The sequence below is a fragment of the Aquarana catesbeiana genome, linkage group LG04 (genome assembly GCF_042186555.1).
Source record: "Aquarana catesbeiana isolate 2022-GZ linkage group LG04, ASM4218655v1, whole genome shotgun sequence".
NCBI classification, from domain to species: domain Eukaryota; kingdom Metazoa; phylum Chordata; class Amphibia; order Anura; family Ranidae; genus Aquarana; species Aquarana catesbeiana.
Genome location: NC_133327.1, coordinates 23,673,941 through 23,687,466, shown reverse-complemented (window position 1 = coordinate 23,687,466; position 13,526 = coordinate 23,673,941). Strand labels below are relative to the sequence as shown.

Genomic DNA, 13,526 nt, shown 5'->3' with positions numbered 1-13,526 from the left:
GGGGAAACATCTTGTGAATCTTAGCAGGGGTATGGTACCACTGGGTGAGTATCTTGAAACCTGATTTCTTTAGCGTACATCACGAGACACAGAGCCATAGTAGTTACTATGTGGGTTATAGGCCACCTTCAGGTGATGGAAACTGGCACACCCTAAGACAAGAAGTCCACTCCGTATATAACCCCTCCCACTACTGGGAGTACCTCAGTTTTTTCGCCAGTGTCTTAGGTGTTGGTCACGAGTAAAGATGTGCTGTGCTGAGCTCCACTGGAACATTCCTTGCTGGGGCAGGCTATGCAACAGGATCCATTCAAAGTGTCTTTTCAGGCTGAATTGAATGGTACCCAGGCCTCGTGGCGGAAGAAACGAGGTTTAGCCTGTAACACTTCTCTTTTAGAGAGCTGGACGCCGGGATCCAGTGCTTTGGGTTTTTTCAGCCATAAATTTTTCCTATCGGGGTGCTTTATGGGTCCAGGAGTGTGGATCCCCCGATAAAATGGGGCCCCAGTTCCTGAAGGTTTTTTAACGGAGCCCACCGTAAGGGGTGAAGATTGGGTCTGTTGGTTTTACCACAGAATCCCTGCGGCGGGAAAGGTAAGTGAAGATTTCTAAGGAATTTTAAATTCTCTTATGAATTGTCTCCTTTAAAAAGTAAATGTTGTCATGCCTAAAAGTCACCACTGGGAGGTGTATAGAACACGTACCTTTCATGCTTTCCTCAGATCACTCTGTAATCAGCAGAAGCTGCAGACTTCCCTCCGGCGAGCAGTCCCAGGCCTCCAGTAAGGTGTTGGGGGGGGGGGGGGGATTTTTTCCTAAAACACCCCCCACCTGGACAGAAGCTTTCCCCCTCTCTCTGGATAGAGGGGGAAGCGAGAAACGATCGGCGGATGCCGCTCCATTTTCCACTGCCTGCACGGCGGTTTATCACAGCCTTCTCGCTGTCCCCCCCCACACACACACGCCGCTCCCATCGGATCGAAGGCCCGCGCTTGCACGGAAAACACTCTTTTTTTAAAAGAGAGGAGGAGGGGGCGTGGTGGGAAAACGGAGGGGGCGTGGCTTAGTGCGGCCTTGGCGTGCGGCAACGTCCAGCGCAGGAGAACTTTTAAAAAGCTCCATTTTGCTGTCTGCAACTGTCGGAGGGACACAAGAGCAGAAAGGGGGCATGTAAGTGGTGACACAGGCATTCCCTTGGCACATTTACTAAAGCAGCAGGCTGAGCACTAATAGCAGCAGCAGTTGCTGGACTATTTGCTCAAGCAGTGGGTGCGATTTCTTCTGGTATTACCTCTGCATTTGTGCATGGGACTATGGTCAGAAGGGGCGGTAGAAACACCCCAAAAAGAGGGCTCTAGAGGGACTCCTTCAAGCTCTAGAAAGCCTAAACTCATCTCTACAATGGCATCCTCCCCTGAGAGATCTAAGGTGGCTGGTCAGAGTAAGCCATCAGGGCTGTCAAATGTTGCAACTGTTTCCAATACTGCAGCCCCTGTCTATATTACTGAAGAGGTTTTTTCTGCAGCCATGATAGGTTTGGAAGATAGGTTAGCGGCTTTAATCGCATCCCAGTGTGGAACAATACGCGAAAGGTCCCCTTCCATTACCCAGGACCCTCAAACTGAGGATCTCGGGGTGGGGGAAGATGAATTTCTCTCAGGGGACCATGAAGAGGCTGACTCCTCCTCTTCTGAGGGATCAAATGTGGAAGGATCAGCTTCACAATCTGATAGATTGTTGGCGCAAGCTTTTACTGAAATGGTCCGTTCCACATTTTTGCTACCCTTAACTGAGTCGGTTGATAAGCCCACTTCTTGTTTGGATTTGCTAAAGCCTCCTCAAGCTGTGCATGCCTTTCCTGTCCATTCATTGCTGGAAAAGCTTATGTATTCTGAGTGGGATCACCCAGATAAGCATTTTTTTTCCCTCCTAAAAAGTTTTCAACACTTTATCCTATGGAGGAGAAATTCACTAAAAAGTGGGAGATACCAACAATTGACGCTGCTATGTCTTCTGTGAATAAAAGTTTGACTTGTCCGGTAGACAATGCTCAAATGCTTAGGGATCCAAAGGACAAAAAATTGGAATTCCTATTAAAAAACACTTTTTCTCTGGCAGGTTCAGTAACTCAGCCTGCACTGGCAGCAATTGGTGTATGTCAATCCTTGAGAGACCAGTTTAAACAGGTGCTCAAGGTTATTCCTGATCAGCAGGCCAAGGATTTAGCCAAACTACCAGCGGTGTTATGTTTTGCAATAGACGCCATGACAAATTCTATTCTTCAGGCCTCGTGCCTTACGCTTGGGCTGGTGCATATGCGTAGAATCTTATGGTTGAAAAATTGGTCAGCTGAGGCACCATGCAAAAAGCTCCTGGCTAGTTTTCCTTTTCACGGTGAACGGCTGTTTGGGGATGATTTGGATAAATACATCCAAAGAATTTCTGGTGGAAAAAGTACTAATTTTTCATTTAAACAAGCTCCTTCAGTGCCAGGGGTATCAGCCTCCAGGCAGTCACGACGGCCTCTGCCGTCAGGTTCAAGAGGTAAACCTCAGGGTCAACCCCAGGGAAAAAAGAAGTCCTGGGGGAGGAAACCTACAAAACAAAAATACTAAAGCCTCCTTATGAAGGGGCGACCCATTCTGGATCTCAAAGATCTAAACCGGTTCCTGAATATCCGCTCTTTTTGCATGGAGTCAATCTGATCAGTAGTCTCCATCCTACAAGGAGGAGAACTTCTGGAGTCAATCGACATCAAGGATGCATACCTCCCTGTGCCGATTTTCCCCACTCACTAGAAATATCTACGCTTCGAGGTAGAAAATTTTCATTTTCAGTTTGTAGCTCTGCCTTTCAGTCTAGCTACTGCACCTCTGGTGTTTACAAAGGTCCTGGTCCCTCCTCTAGCCAGAAGGGCCCAAGGTATAGGGATTATAGCGTACCTAGACGATCTACTCTTGATAGACCAGTCGGTAGCCCGCTTAGACCAAAGTATGATCACCACAGTCAACTACCTGAAATACCTAGGTTGGATTCTCAGCCTAGAGAAATCCTCCTTAAAACCATCAAGGAGATTAGAATACTTGGATCTGATTATAGATACAGCCCAGAAAAGGGTATTCTTGCCCCAGGCAAAGATCAGTGCCATAAAGGATCTGATTCAGGTGGTCAAGGCAAAGAAGAATCCTTCCATTCGACTTTGCATGAGGTTGTTGGGAAAGATGGTGGCTTCATTTGAGGCCGTTCCTTATGCTCAGTTTCATTCGAGGCTGCTGCAAAACAGTATCCCATGGGGTTGGAACAAGAAGGTCCAAGCGCTAGATTTCCCAATGCGTCTGCCTCCAAGGGTGCGCCGGAGCCTTAGTTGGTGGTTAATAACCAAGAATCTGCAGAAGAGAAAATACTTCCTACCAGTTACCTGGAAGGTGGTAACAACAGATGCCAGCCTTTCAGGTTGGGGAGCAGTCCTGGAAGAGGCGACTGTCCAAGGGAAATGGTCCAGATCAGAAATGACCTTGCCCATCAACATTCTAGAGATTCGGGCAGCACGCTTGGCCCTGAGGGCCTGGACGCTCAGGTTACAGAATTGTCCTGTCAGGATCCAATCTGACAGTGCCACAGCAGTGGCCCATATCAATCACCAAGGGGGCACAAGAAGTCGTGTGGCCCAGAGAGAGGTGAATCATATCTTAACTTGAGCAGAAAACAATGTACCTTGTCAACCGGCAGTCTTCATTCCAGGAATAGAAAATTGGCAGGCGGACTACTTGAGTCGCCAGCAGTTGTTCCCGGGAGAATGGGCCCTTCACCCCGATTTCTTCCTGGCAATATGCCAGAGATGGGGGATCGCAGACGTAGATCTGTTTGCGTCCAGGTTCAACAAAAAGATCAACAACTTTGTGTCAAGAACAAGGGATCCACTAGCATGCGGAACAGATGCCTTGGTGTTCCCGTGGAATCAGTTCTCACTGATTTATGCATTCCCTCCTATTCTGCTGCTTCTGCAATTTCTTTGCAGGGTCAAGCAGGAAGGGAAATCGGTGATTCTTGTGGCCCCAGCGTGGCCCAGAAGATCCTGGTATGCAGAGATCATAAGAATGGCGGTAGGGGAACCATGAACCCTACCACCACATCCGGACCTTCTCTCGCAAGGTCCGGTATTCCATCCCACCTTACAAACGCTAAATTTAACGGTTTGGCTATTGAGACCCAGATTCTGAAGAAGCGTAGGCTATCAGGTTCTGTGGTATCTACCTTGATTAATGCAAGGAAACCGGCCTCCAGAACCAGATATTATAGAGTCTGGAAGACATATGTCTCCTGGTGTGAATCCAGGGGTTGGCACCCCAGGAAGTATGTCATAGGTAGAATCTTTGACTTTCTGTAGATGTTGTTAGAGGTGAAGCTGGCCTTGAGTACTATCAAAGGCCAGGTATCGGCCTTATCGGTATTGTTTCAATGACCACCTGCTTCGCATTCTTTGGTTTGTGTTTTTTTTCAGGGGGTAATACGGCTTAATCCTCTGGTTAGGTCACCCCTGAACCCTTGGGACTTGAATTTAGTTCTGTCGGCATTGCAGAAACAGCCTTTTGAGCCGATACGGCATATTCCTTGGTCCTTTTGACAAGGAAACTCATTTTTCTGGTAGCCATATCTTCTGCAAGAAGGGTATCAGATTTGGCTGCTCTTTCTTGTAAAGAGCCATATTTAATTATTCACAAGGATAAGGTAGTATTGTGTCCTCATCCTAATTTTCTACTGAAGGTAGTGTCAGGTTTTCATTTAAACCAGGATATTATTCTGCCTTCATTTTTTCCAGAACCCTGTTCTACGGAAGAGAAATCACTACATTCTCAGGATGTGGTGGGAGCAGTTAAAGTCTACTTGAAGGCAACTGCTCAGATTTGAAAAACGGATGTTTTGTTTGTGTTGCCTGAAGGTCCTAAAAGAGGACAGGCAGCATCAAAATCTACTATTTCTAAATGGATGCGGCAGGTAATTGTTCAAGCTTATGGTATGAAGAGGAAGATTCCACCCGCTCAAATCAAAGCGCACTTCACTAGGGCTGTTAGTGCTTCGTGGGCAATGCATCACCAAGCCTCCATGGCTCAAATCTGCAAGGCCGCAACTTGGTCTTCAGTCCATACATTTACCAGATTCTATCAGGTGGATGTAAAAAGGCGTGAGGATATTACCTTTGGGCGTAGTGTGCTACAGGCAGCAGTATAAGTCCTCTAGTCTCATGGTGCCCTACTTTTGTTGTGTCTCCATCCCCTCAGTTGGCATTGCTCTGGGACATCCCACATAGTAACTACTATGGCTCTGTGTCCCGTGATGTACGATAAAGAAAAAAGGATTTTTATAACAGCTTACCTGTAAAATCCTTTTCTTGGAGTACATCACGGGACACAGAGGTCCCTCCCTTCTTCTAATACACGTCTATTGCTTTGCTACAAAAACTGAGGTACTTCCAGTAGTGGGAGGGGTTATATAGGGAGTGGACTTCTTCTCTTAGGGTGTGCCAGTGTCCATCACCTGAAGGTGGCCTATAACCCACATAGTAACTACTATGGCTCTGTGTCCCGTGATGTACTCCAAGAAAAGGATTTTACAGGTAAGCTGTTATAAAAATCCTATTTTCTGGTATTTAGCACAAATAGAGGTTTTATAGGAAAACAGGAGAATTCTGTCCACCTGTTTGTCTGTAAAGCTCAGCCCTAAGTCTTGTTCCCATTTGGAAATATATGGCAGTCAAAAGGTCGGAGGTGGGGACACCAGAAATCGATAAGTCAGAGACACTTTGTGGTGCAGCGGTGACTGCTCTGTACATAAGATATCAAACGTGGTAAGGGGACGTGTAAAGGCGTCTGGGGAGGGTAGAGAGCAATGGCGGAGGATCGGAAGATTTTGGCACAGGCCTGCCAATTTTCTCCCAAGAACCAAGAAAAAAACGATGCTGGCAAATCGTTACGACACCAGGACACAGAGTCGAGCAGAATCCCAGAAAGAGTTTGCTCCACCTGTACCCAAGGAACATTTGATTTTATCTGAAAGCAGAGACACTGGAGAATAAATTTTGGTAATTTCAATTGTTTTTTTTTCTAAGTGAGCAGATACCCAACATTTCAAGCTTTAGGATTATGTGTGTGGTCGGAAAATGGTAAATAAAAAACTTTGGTGAACAATATTGTCCTCAGGTGGTGCTTTAAAAGCCCTTTCCAATCTTTAGTTTAGAGTTAACCTTAAATTATGGCCCTAGAATTATTGTTCTCCAGCATGCGTGGCAATATGTAACATGTGTAATCGCCATTTGTGTATGGTGTAGGCACCCCCAACATGTGTTTACGTTTGTTAGAAGTGGGGGCAAGGAGGGTTCTCTAAAAAATTTTATGCCCCGTACACACGGTCGGACATTGATCGGACATTCCGACAACAAAATCCTAGGATTTTTTCCGACAGATGTTGGCTCGAACTTGTCTTGCATACACACGGTCACACAAAGTTGTCAGAAAATCCGATCGTTCTAAACGCGGTGACGTAAAACACGTACGTCGGGACTATGAACGGGGCAGTAGCCAATAGCTTTCGTTTCTTAATTTATTCTGAGCATGCGTGGCACTTAGTGTGTCGGATTTGTGTACACACGATCGGAATTTCCGACAACGGATTTTGTTGTTGGAAAATTTTATAGCCTGCTCTCAAACTTTGTGTGTCGGAAAATCCGATGGAAAATGTGTGATGGAGCCTACACACGGTCGGAATTTCCGACAACAAGATCCTATCACACATTTTTCATCGGAAAATCCGACCGTGAGTACGGGGCATTAGGGGTTAAGTGCTTGGAAACTTTCATTATTTATTCTTTCTTTTTCACCTAACGTTATTGCTTAACTTAACTTTATTGCTGTCACAAAGCCCCCTATATGATGGCAATTTGTGTGACATACTCTGCCCTGCTCTGCACTTAAGCAAATGTAGCACAGATTGTGCTCCATTAGTCTTTTCCCTGGTGGCGGGCTCTGGTTAGAGTTGCATTTAATGAAAACACATCATTCCACAGTAGGAACACCAATGCAGTACAGAAAATCCTGCTACAAGGATGAAAGTCCTTAGAAATTCTTCTGTATGATGTCACAATTTTGGTAAATGCCCAGCTGAGCTGAATGTGGCATGGTGGCGTCACCAGTCACAACATGAGGATTTTCAGATGTCCACAAGTATCACCATAAACAGTAGTTGTGTGCTTCCACACAACTACTATTTGTGGTGATACTTGTGGATAGCTGAACGTCCTCATGTTGAGACTGGTGGCACAACCTTGCCACATCCAAATTAGCTGGGGATTTACCAAAATTGTACAGAAAACCCTCCGACAAGGATGAAAGTCCTTATAAATTCTTCTGTATGATGTTACAAATTTTGGTAAATGCCCAGCTGAGTTGGATGTGGCAAGGTGGTGTCACCAGTTCCAACATGGAGACGTTCTGATGTCCACAAGTATCACAGCAAACGGTAGTTTTTTGCTTCCAGCACTGTCACCCATTTGTCTTTGATGATATAATGCAGCCATTCTTAACCAGAATTCCTCCAGAAGTTACCAGGGGTTTCTTGAGCTGTGGCTAATGACCTCCAAATTGATAGTGCCAAAACCACCTGGCAAAGCCAGCAGCATGGCACCAATTATCTGCTTTAACTGTCTGTAAAGCTTGGTGCACACGGGTAGAATTCATTCAAAAAATGTGTTTTTGGAATTTTCATTTGATTTTTGAATAGATAATGGGATCAAGTTGCTGATCATTTTTGACTGTAGTGGCAAAAAAAAAAAATCGAAGAAGCAGGATGGACATTTTTTCTCGAATGAATTAAATTCTGACTGTGAACTGTGATTTTCGTTCAAGAAATTCCATTCATTCCAAAATCAGATGTTTAAAGCATTTCATTGATTTTAGTAAGGGTTTTTTGTGACCTGAAAATTATTTTAGGAGTTCCTCTGGAGTAAAAAATTTAAAACAATGGTAAATTGCTTAGGGTTTTAGGAAGGAAAAGTATAGTAAAATGTTTTTACATTGCAAAACTATATACAGCATATAATAAATATAAGGCAATAAATATAAGAAGATGCTATAGATTATCTCACTGGGATAAATGATAGTTCAAATATGTAGGCAGGTGCAGTCTATTTTCTCCACTGCAGGTGGTGCTTGTCTGTAGTGGCAGTGCAGGTGGGGGAGGAAAAAGAACCTAGTTACTCTATGGTTTCCTTGGTCACAGGGAGGTGGCTATCTGATTGGATGATCTACGGATATTCCACCAGTACAGGAGGTGCCTGAGGATGGTACCTGCCCCCCTCTCCTGCTAGAGCCTTCAGATCCAGATACCCCAGGTGCACAAAGCTCCAGCACAGCAAGCCCAGACAGTACAGCTACCCCACAGAGCACCACAAACAGTCCAGAGCTCTCTTTGAAGATTCGATTGTGGGCCCAGGCAAAGAGGGCATGAGAGATGTGGGTAGCCCTCATCCTCCTGCAGCCCCGGGACCTCAACCAGAAGCTGATGATTTGAAACAGGACTTCAACAAGGACACTGAGTCTTGCCGCCCTTTGTGGTCAAATGTGGGCAGCTTCCTGCAAAATACTCTGTCATTTGAGTTTGGTATGTTTTGCCTTTATGCTGTTGTTATATCCAATGCTCTGTTTCTCCTGTGTTTTTCATGCTAAGGACAGCATCTGTCAAAGAGGGGGGAATGTAGGCAGGTGCAATCTTTTTTTCCTCACTGCAGGTGGCACTCAACCGCAGAGTCAATGCAGGTGGGGGAGAAAGTCGAGAGGAACCCAGTTCTTCTATGGTTTCCTCGGTCACAGGAAGGCAATCCGATTGGATGCTGGCACCCCGGACTTTAGCAGCCTTCTTGGGACAGGCAGAGTGTATTTAGGACCCTGGCTCCTGGATTTGGCACGCATTCTGCGTGCGGCTAGAGGAGAGACAGGTCACCCGTCTGTCAGGGACAGGGCTTAGCTTCAATAAAAGGTTCCAGAGGAGTAGGGAAAGTCCACCCTTTCTGGAAGCCTCCCCCATTTGGTTGCAGACTGGCCAGGCCGCATTACACTCTTTGAGACAGGTGCCGTCGGCACCTCTGGTCCCCCATTATACTGCCACTTTGCTACATGTGAGCATTCCCGGTCGGGTTGCCTTCCCATGGGTCTGTTTTGTATTCCGGGAATTCTGTTACAATATATTCTTGTTACCGTACCTGGACTTACGTGTTTTCTGCCCGCCGCATCACACTGCACCTTCTCACAAATAAGCAGGCTGCATACGAAGAAGTGACTAAAGATAATGCAAAGCTGCAGGTCCCTAATAATGGTGTAGCAGGGCTATGATTTGACCAGCTTTAAGACATACTAACATAAGTGTATAGTGATACCTGGTTCTGGGTTCCAGCAATTCATGCCACAGATACCACAACACTTGTTCTCTCCAGAGCAATCGTTGTCGCTTTCGCAGGTATAATCATTCCTCTTACAAATGATTTTAAGGGGCGATGGACATTTTCCAGGTCTGACTGTGGAGAGAGGACAGAGAAAGTCAGCAATGTTGTACCCAATGAACACAGGACAATAGGCTTGATTTATGAAGCTTTACGCAAGGATAAGGATATTTATTTCAGGTATGTGACTGTTATTTTCAAACCTCTTTGAATTGGTTAAAAATAACTGTCACCTTTATGAAAATATGGATCCTTATCCTGGTGAATTAAATCTAATTAGTCAGGGGGAGTATAGAGGGACTGGTTTATACTCTGGCTAATGGCACATATTAAGAGTATTTGAACAATAAAGGACACCATTGGTATACACAGACGGTTCTTCAAAAAGACTTTACAGTGAAATGATTGCCTTAACTTCAACATTTTGCTTGATAAAAATGTTTTTCCAGAACTCCCAGGAGCTACTTAAAACTATTGCACCCTTAAAATCCTCCCAAAAAAAATGATCTCCTATTTTCTTGACATCTCCTATTTTCTTGACTTGCTCATCCCAAAGCACCATGGGACTAGCTGTCTTTCGGGAATCAGAAAACGTTATTAATTTTGATGCGCAGGACATAACAAGATAGGTTAGTACTGATGGATTGTCCAAACAAGCCAGAGTATGGAAGTTTAATGACTTTATCATGCAAGGTCCTAGGCCTTGCCTTTGTAATACACTGTAGAGGGCATGGCTGACATGGCACCTCCGTACATAAGGCAAAATTAAGGGACTTTACAGTTCTGCCATGATACAGTGTTCCCACAGGTAGGAGGCAGACAAGCGGAGCTTCCCCTTTTGGGTGGCGCTCCGCATTAAAGTGTAGTTCCACCCACTTTTACAACTCTTCAGCATCCCTCACTAAACTGTGCACTGTAAACGAATTGGATATTTTTATTTTTTTTTTTCTCAGCACTTACTGTATATCTGCTGTATTCATTTTTCACTTCCTCCTCCCTGGCCGTGGCCCATCGCATCATTTCCTGTTTGCAATGCCTTCTGGGAAGGGGCGGCAACATCCTCTGACACTGCCGTTGCTATGGAAACCTGACCTGAAACCTATTACACTGCTTGTGCTGCACTGAGCATGTGTGAGATCTGCAAGGATGAGATCCAGGAAGAAATACAGTCTGGCTTCAGATGCCCACACTTAAGATGGCCACGGCCTTCTGTAAGTTTATAAAATAACAAACTACTGCTATAAACTAACAAAACAGACCTTAGTTTACAGACTAACTTTACTAGAATACATTAAGCTTGTGTATTATAGGGGTATTTTTAATCAAAAAGTATAATTTCGGCCGGAACACCACTTTAACTACATGAACAATCATTCTGCACAGCAAAGAAACAGTGGGAAAATACTACATACTAGTGATGCACCGTAATTTTGGCCACCAAAACATATCGGCCGAAAGTGGTGTTTTCGGCAGGGCGACCGAATAATGGAAAAAGGGGCGGGGCCATCCCACCAGGTGTCGCACATGCATCATCACGGTGTGCCCCTCAGAGTCTCCCCTCCCTCCTGCTCTTCTCATGAGTGTCATGAGATGCAGCCTCCCCAGTGACTGGTAGCATGATCTCACGCTGTGTGTCAGAGATCTAAATTGCCATGCAGCCACTGTAACAATGTCCTGCCTCCTAGAATGCCTCTTGTGATAGATGGCACACTGATTTAATGCCAGGAATCATTGTGCCGTGTGTCATAAGAGGCGGGACATCTTTACAGCGGCTGCACGGTGATTCAAATCCAGCTCTGACACACAGCATGGGATCGCACTACCAGACACTGGCAGGCTGTATCTCATGGGCACTGGTAGGCTGTACATGATGGGCACTGGCGGGCTTCATGGCATGGGCACTGGTAGGCTGCATGGCATGGGCACTGGCGGGCTGCTGCATCTGATGGGCGCAGGCAGGCTGCTGCATCTGACTGGTAGGCTGCATCTGACAGGCACTGGTGAAGCTGGATTTGATGGGCAGTGGTGAGACTGCATTGATCTCTTGTATAATGTCTGCAGTCTCTGACTGTTTCCTGTATCATGTCTGCTAGAGGTGCACCGAATGGAAATTTTGCTAATACTATTAGCAGTGTGTTTAAGTAAGAGACTGCAGACATGATACAAGAGATGGTTAGAGACTGTGGACATGATACAAGAGATGGTTAGAGACTGGGGACATAATACAAGAGATGGTTAGAGACTGAGGACATGATTCAAGAGACAGTTAGAGACTGGGCACATGATACAAGAGATGGTTAGAGACTGAGGACATGATACAAGAGATGGTTAGAGACTGAGGACATGATTCAAGAGACGGTTAGAGACTGGGCACATGGTACAAGAGATGGTTAGAGACTGAGGACATGATACAAGAGATGGTTAGAGACTGAGGACATGATACAAGAGATGGTTAGAGACTGAGGACATGATACAAGAGATGGTCAGAGACTGCAGACTGCAATTTTCTTGACCTTTCTTGCACTTGCTACCCCAAGCATTGCTACCCCCTATACACCACAAATCCCCCCTCAGCATTGTTTTCCCCCATACGCCCTTGATATCCCCCAGCACCAGTAACCCCTTTCCCAGTGGAGATACAGTGCATGTAAACTTTTGGCTATGTGCCCACCTCCAGCACTGGACTCACCTATACTAATCAAGCAGGCAGAAGGAGGGGCAGAAGAGGGAGCATCCCTCCAGGCATTACAAACCCTTCGGTGCAAACAGTGCTGGACAGCTGGACTCACCATGACACCATCCACAATGCTACTTCCGCAGGTGGGCTCTCAGTGCTGCAGACTCAGCAGCTCTCACTCCAGCTCCTACCCCGCAGCCTTCGGGTCCCGAGCATTCAAGCTGCATGGGGCGGGGTCAGAGCATCACTGGTGCTCCGGCCCTGCCACTCCCTGCTGGCTGTGAAAAAATAGGTATCGTTCTGCATAGCACGACGCACCGCTGCCAGCCTGCCTCCCCTGTGTATCCATCACTCTCAGTGCCATCATGGGGCCCCCAATTTTGGGGCAGCGTGGGCTCAAGGACCAGCTGCTTTGGGGAAAGTGCAGGGGCCCCCCATGCAGCTGGGGCCCCTGGGCAGTGCCCAGGTGTGCCCACTCATTAAGACAGCCCGGCCTCCAACAAGGATAAAAGTCCTTAGAAATACTTGAGTATAATGTTTAATATTGGTAAATCCCCAGTTCAGTTGGATGTGGCTGGATGGTGTCAACAGTCCTAACATTGTGATGTTCAGGGGTCCACAAATATGACTGGACAATTGTGTGCTTTCAGAATTTTTACCCATTTGTTCTTGTTTGATGATATACTGTAATAACAGCCATTCTCAACCAGGGTTCCTCCAGTGTATGTTAGGGATTCCTTGTACTGTAGCTGATTGGATTCCCAATTGCTAGTGCATAATTCTGGGGCCAACACAACCTGGCAAAGCCAGCAGCATGCCACCAATGATCTTTTTTAGCTGCCTGGAGAGTTGGCCATACACAGGTGAAATTTCCTTTCCAACTTTCTAATAGTTAATGGGATCAAATTGCTGATAATTTTTGACCACAGTAAAGAAAAAATTGAAGGAGCAAGGTGGAAATTTTTCACACAGCTGAAATGCTAACTGTAAATGTGGTTTTCGTTCAGGAAATTCCATTAATTCCATAAATTAATGATACAAGCAAGCATCATTTTGAAGTACTTTTGAACAACATTAGTCAAGCCTCTGATGGCTTTATCAAATGTCCTAATGAGATTTTACATTCGTTCGTCATTATTACCACCACTGTAATGCCGCGTACACACGATCGCACATTTCGACAACAAAATCCATGTTTTTTTTCCGACAGGTGTTGGCTCAAGCTTGTCTTGCATACTCATGGTCACACAAATCTTGTCGGAAATTCCGAACGTCAAGAACGCGGTGACGTACAACCCGTATGACGAGCCGAGAAAAATGAAGTTCAATAGCCAGTGTGGCTCTTCTGCTTGATTCCGAGCA

The 13,526-nt window shown here is 45.7% G+C and overlaps 1 protein-coding gene across 4 annotated transcripts in view; it reads right to left on the bottom strand.

The window, feature by feature from the left end:
- Nucleotides 1–13,526, bottom strand: part of LOC141139099 (uncharacterized) — a 64,837-nt gene that overhangs the window by 2,154 nt on the left and 49,157 nt on the right. For 3 of the 4 annotated variants that reach the window (XM_073624911.1, XM_073624910.1, XM_073624909.1), the window contains exon 12: nucleotides 9,425–9,562. The exons of the other annotated variant lie outside the window; for it this stretch is intronic. In XM_073624911.1, the coding sequence (XP_073481012.1) occupies nucleotides 9,425–9,562 (138 nt within the window). The remainder of the gene's footprint in view (nucleotides 1–9,424; nucleotides 9,563–13,526) is intronic. 4 annotated transcript variants of the gene reach the window in all.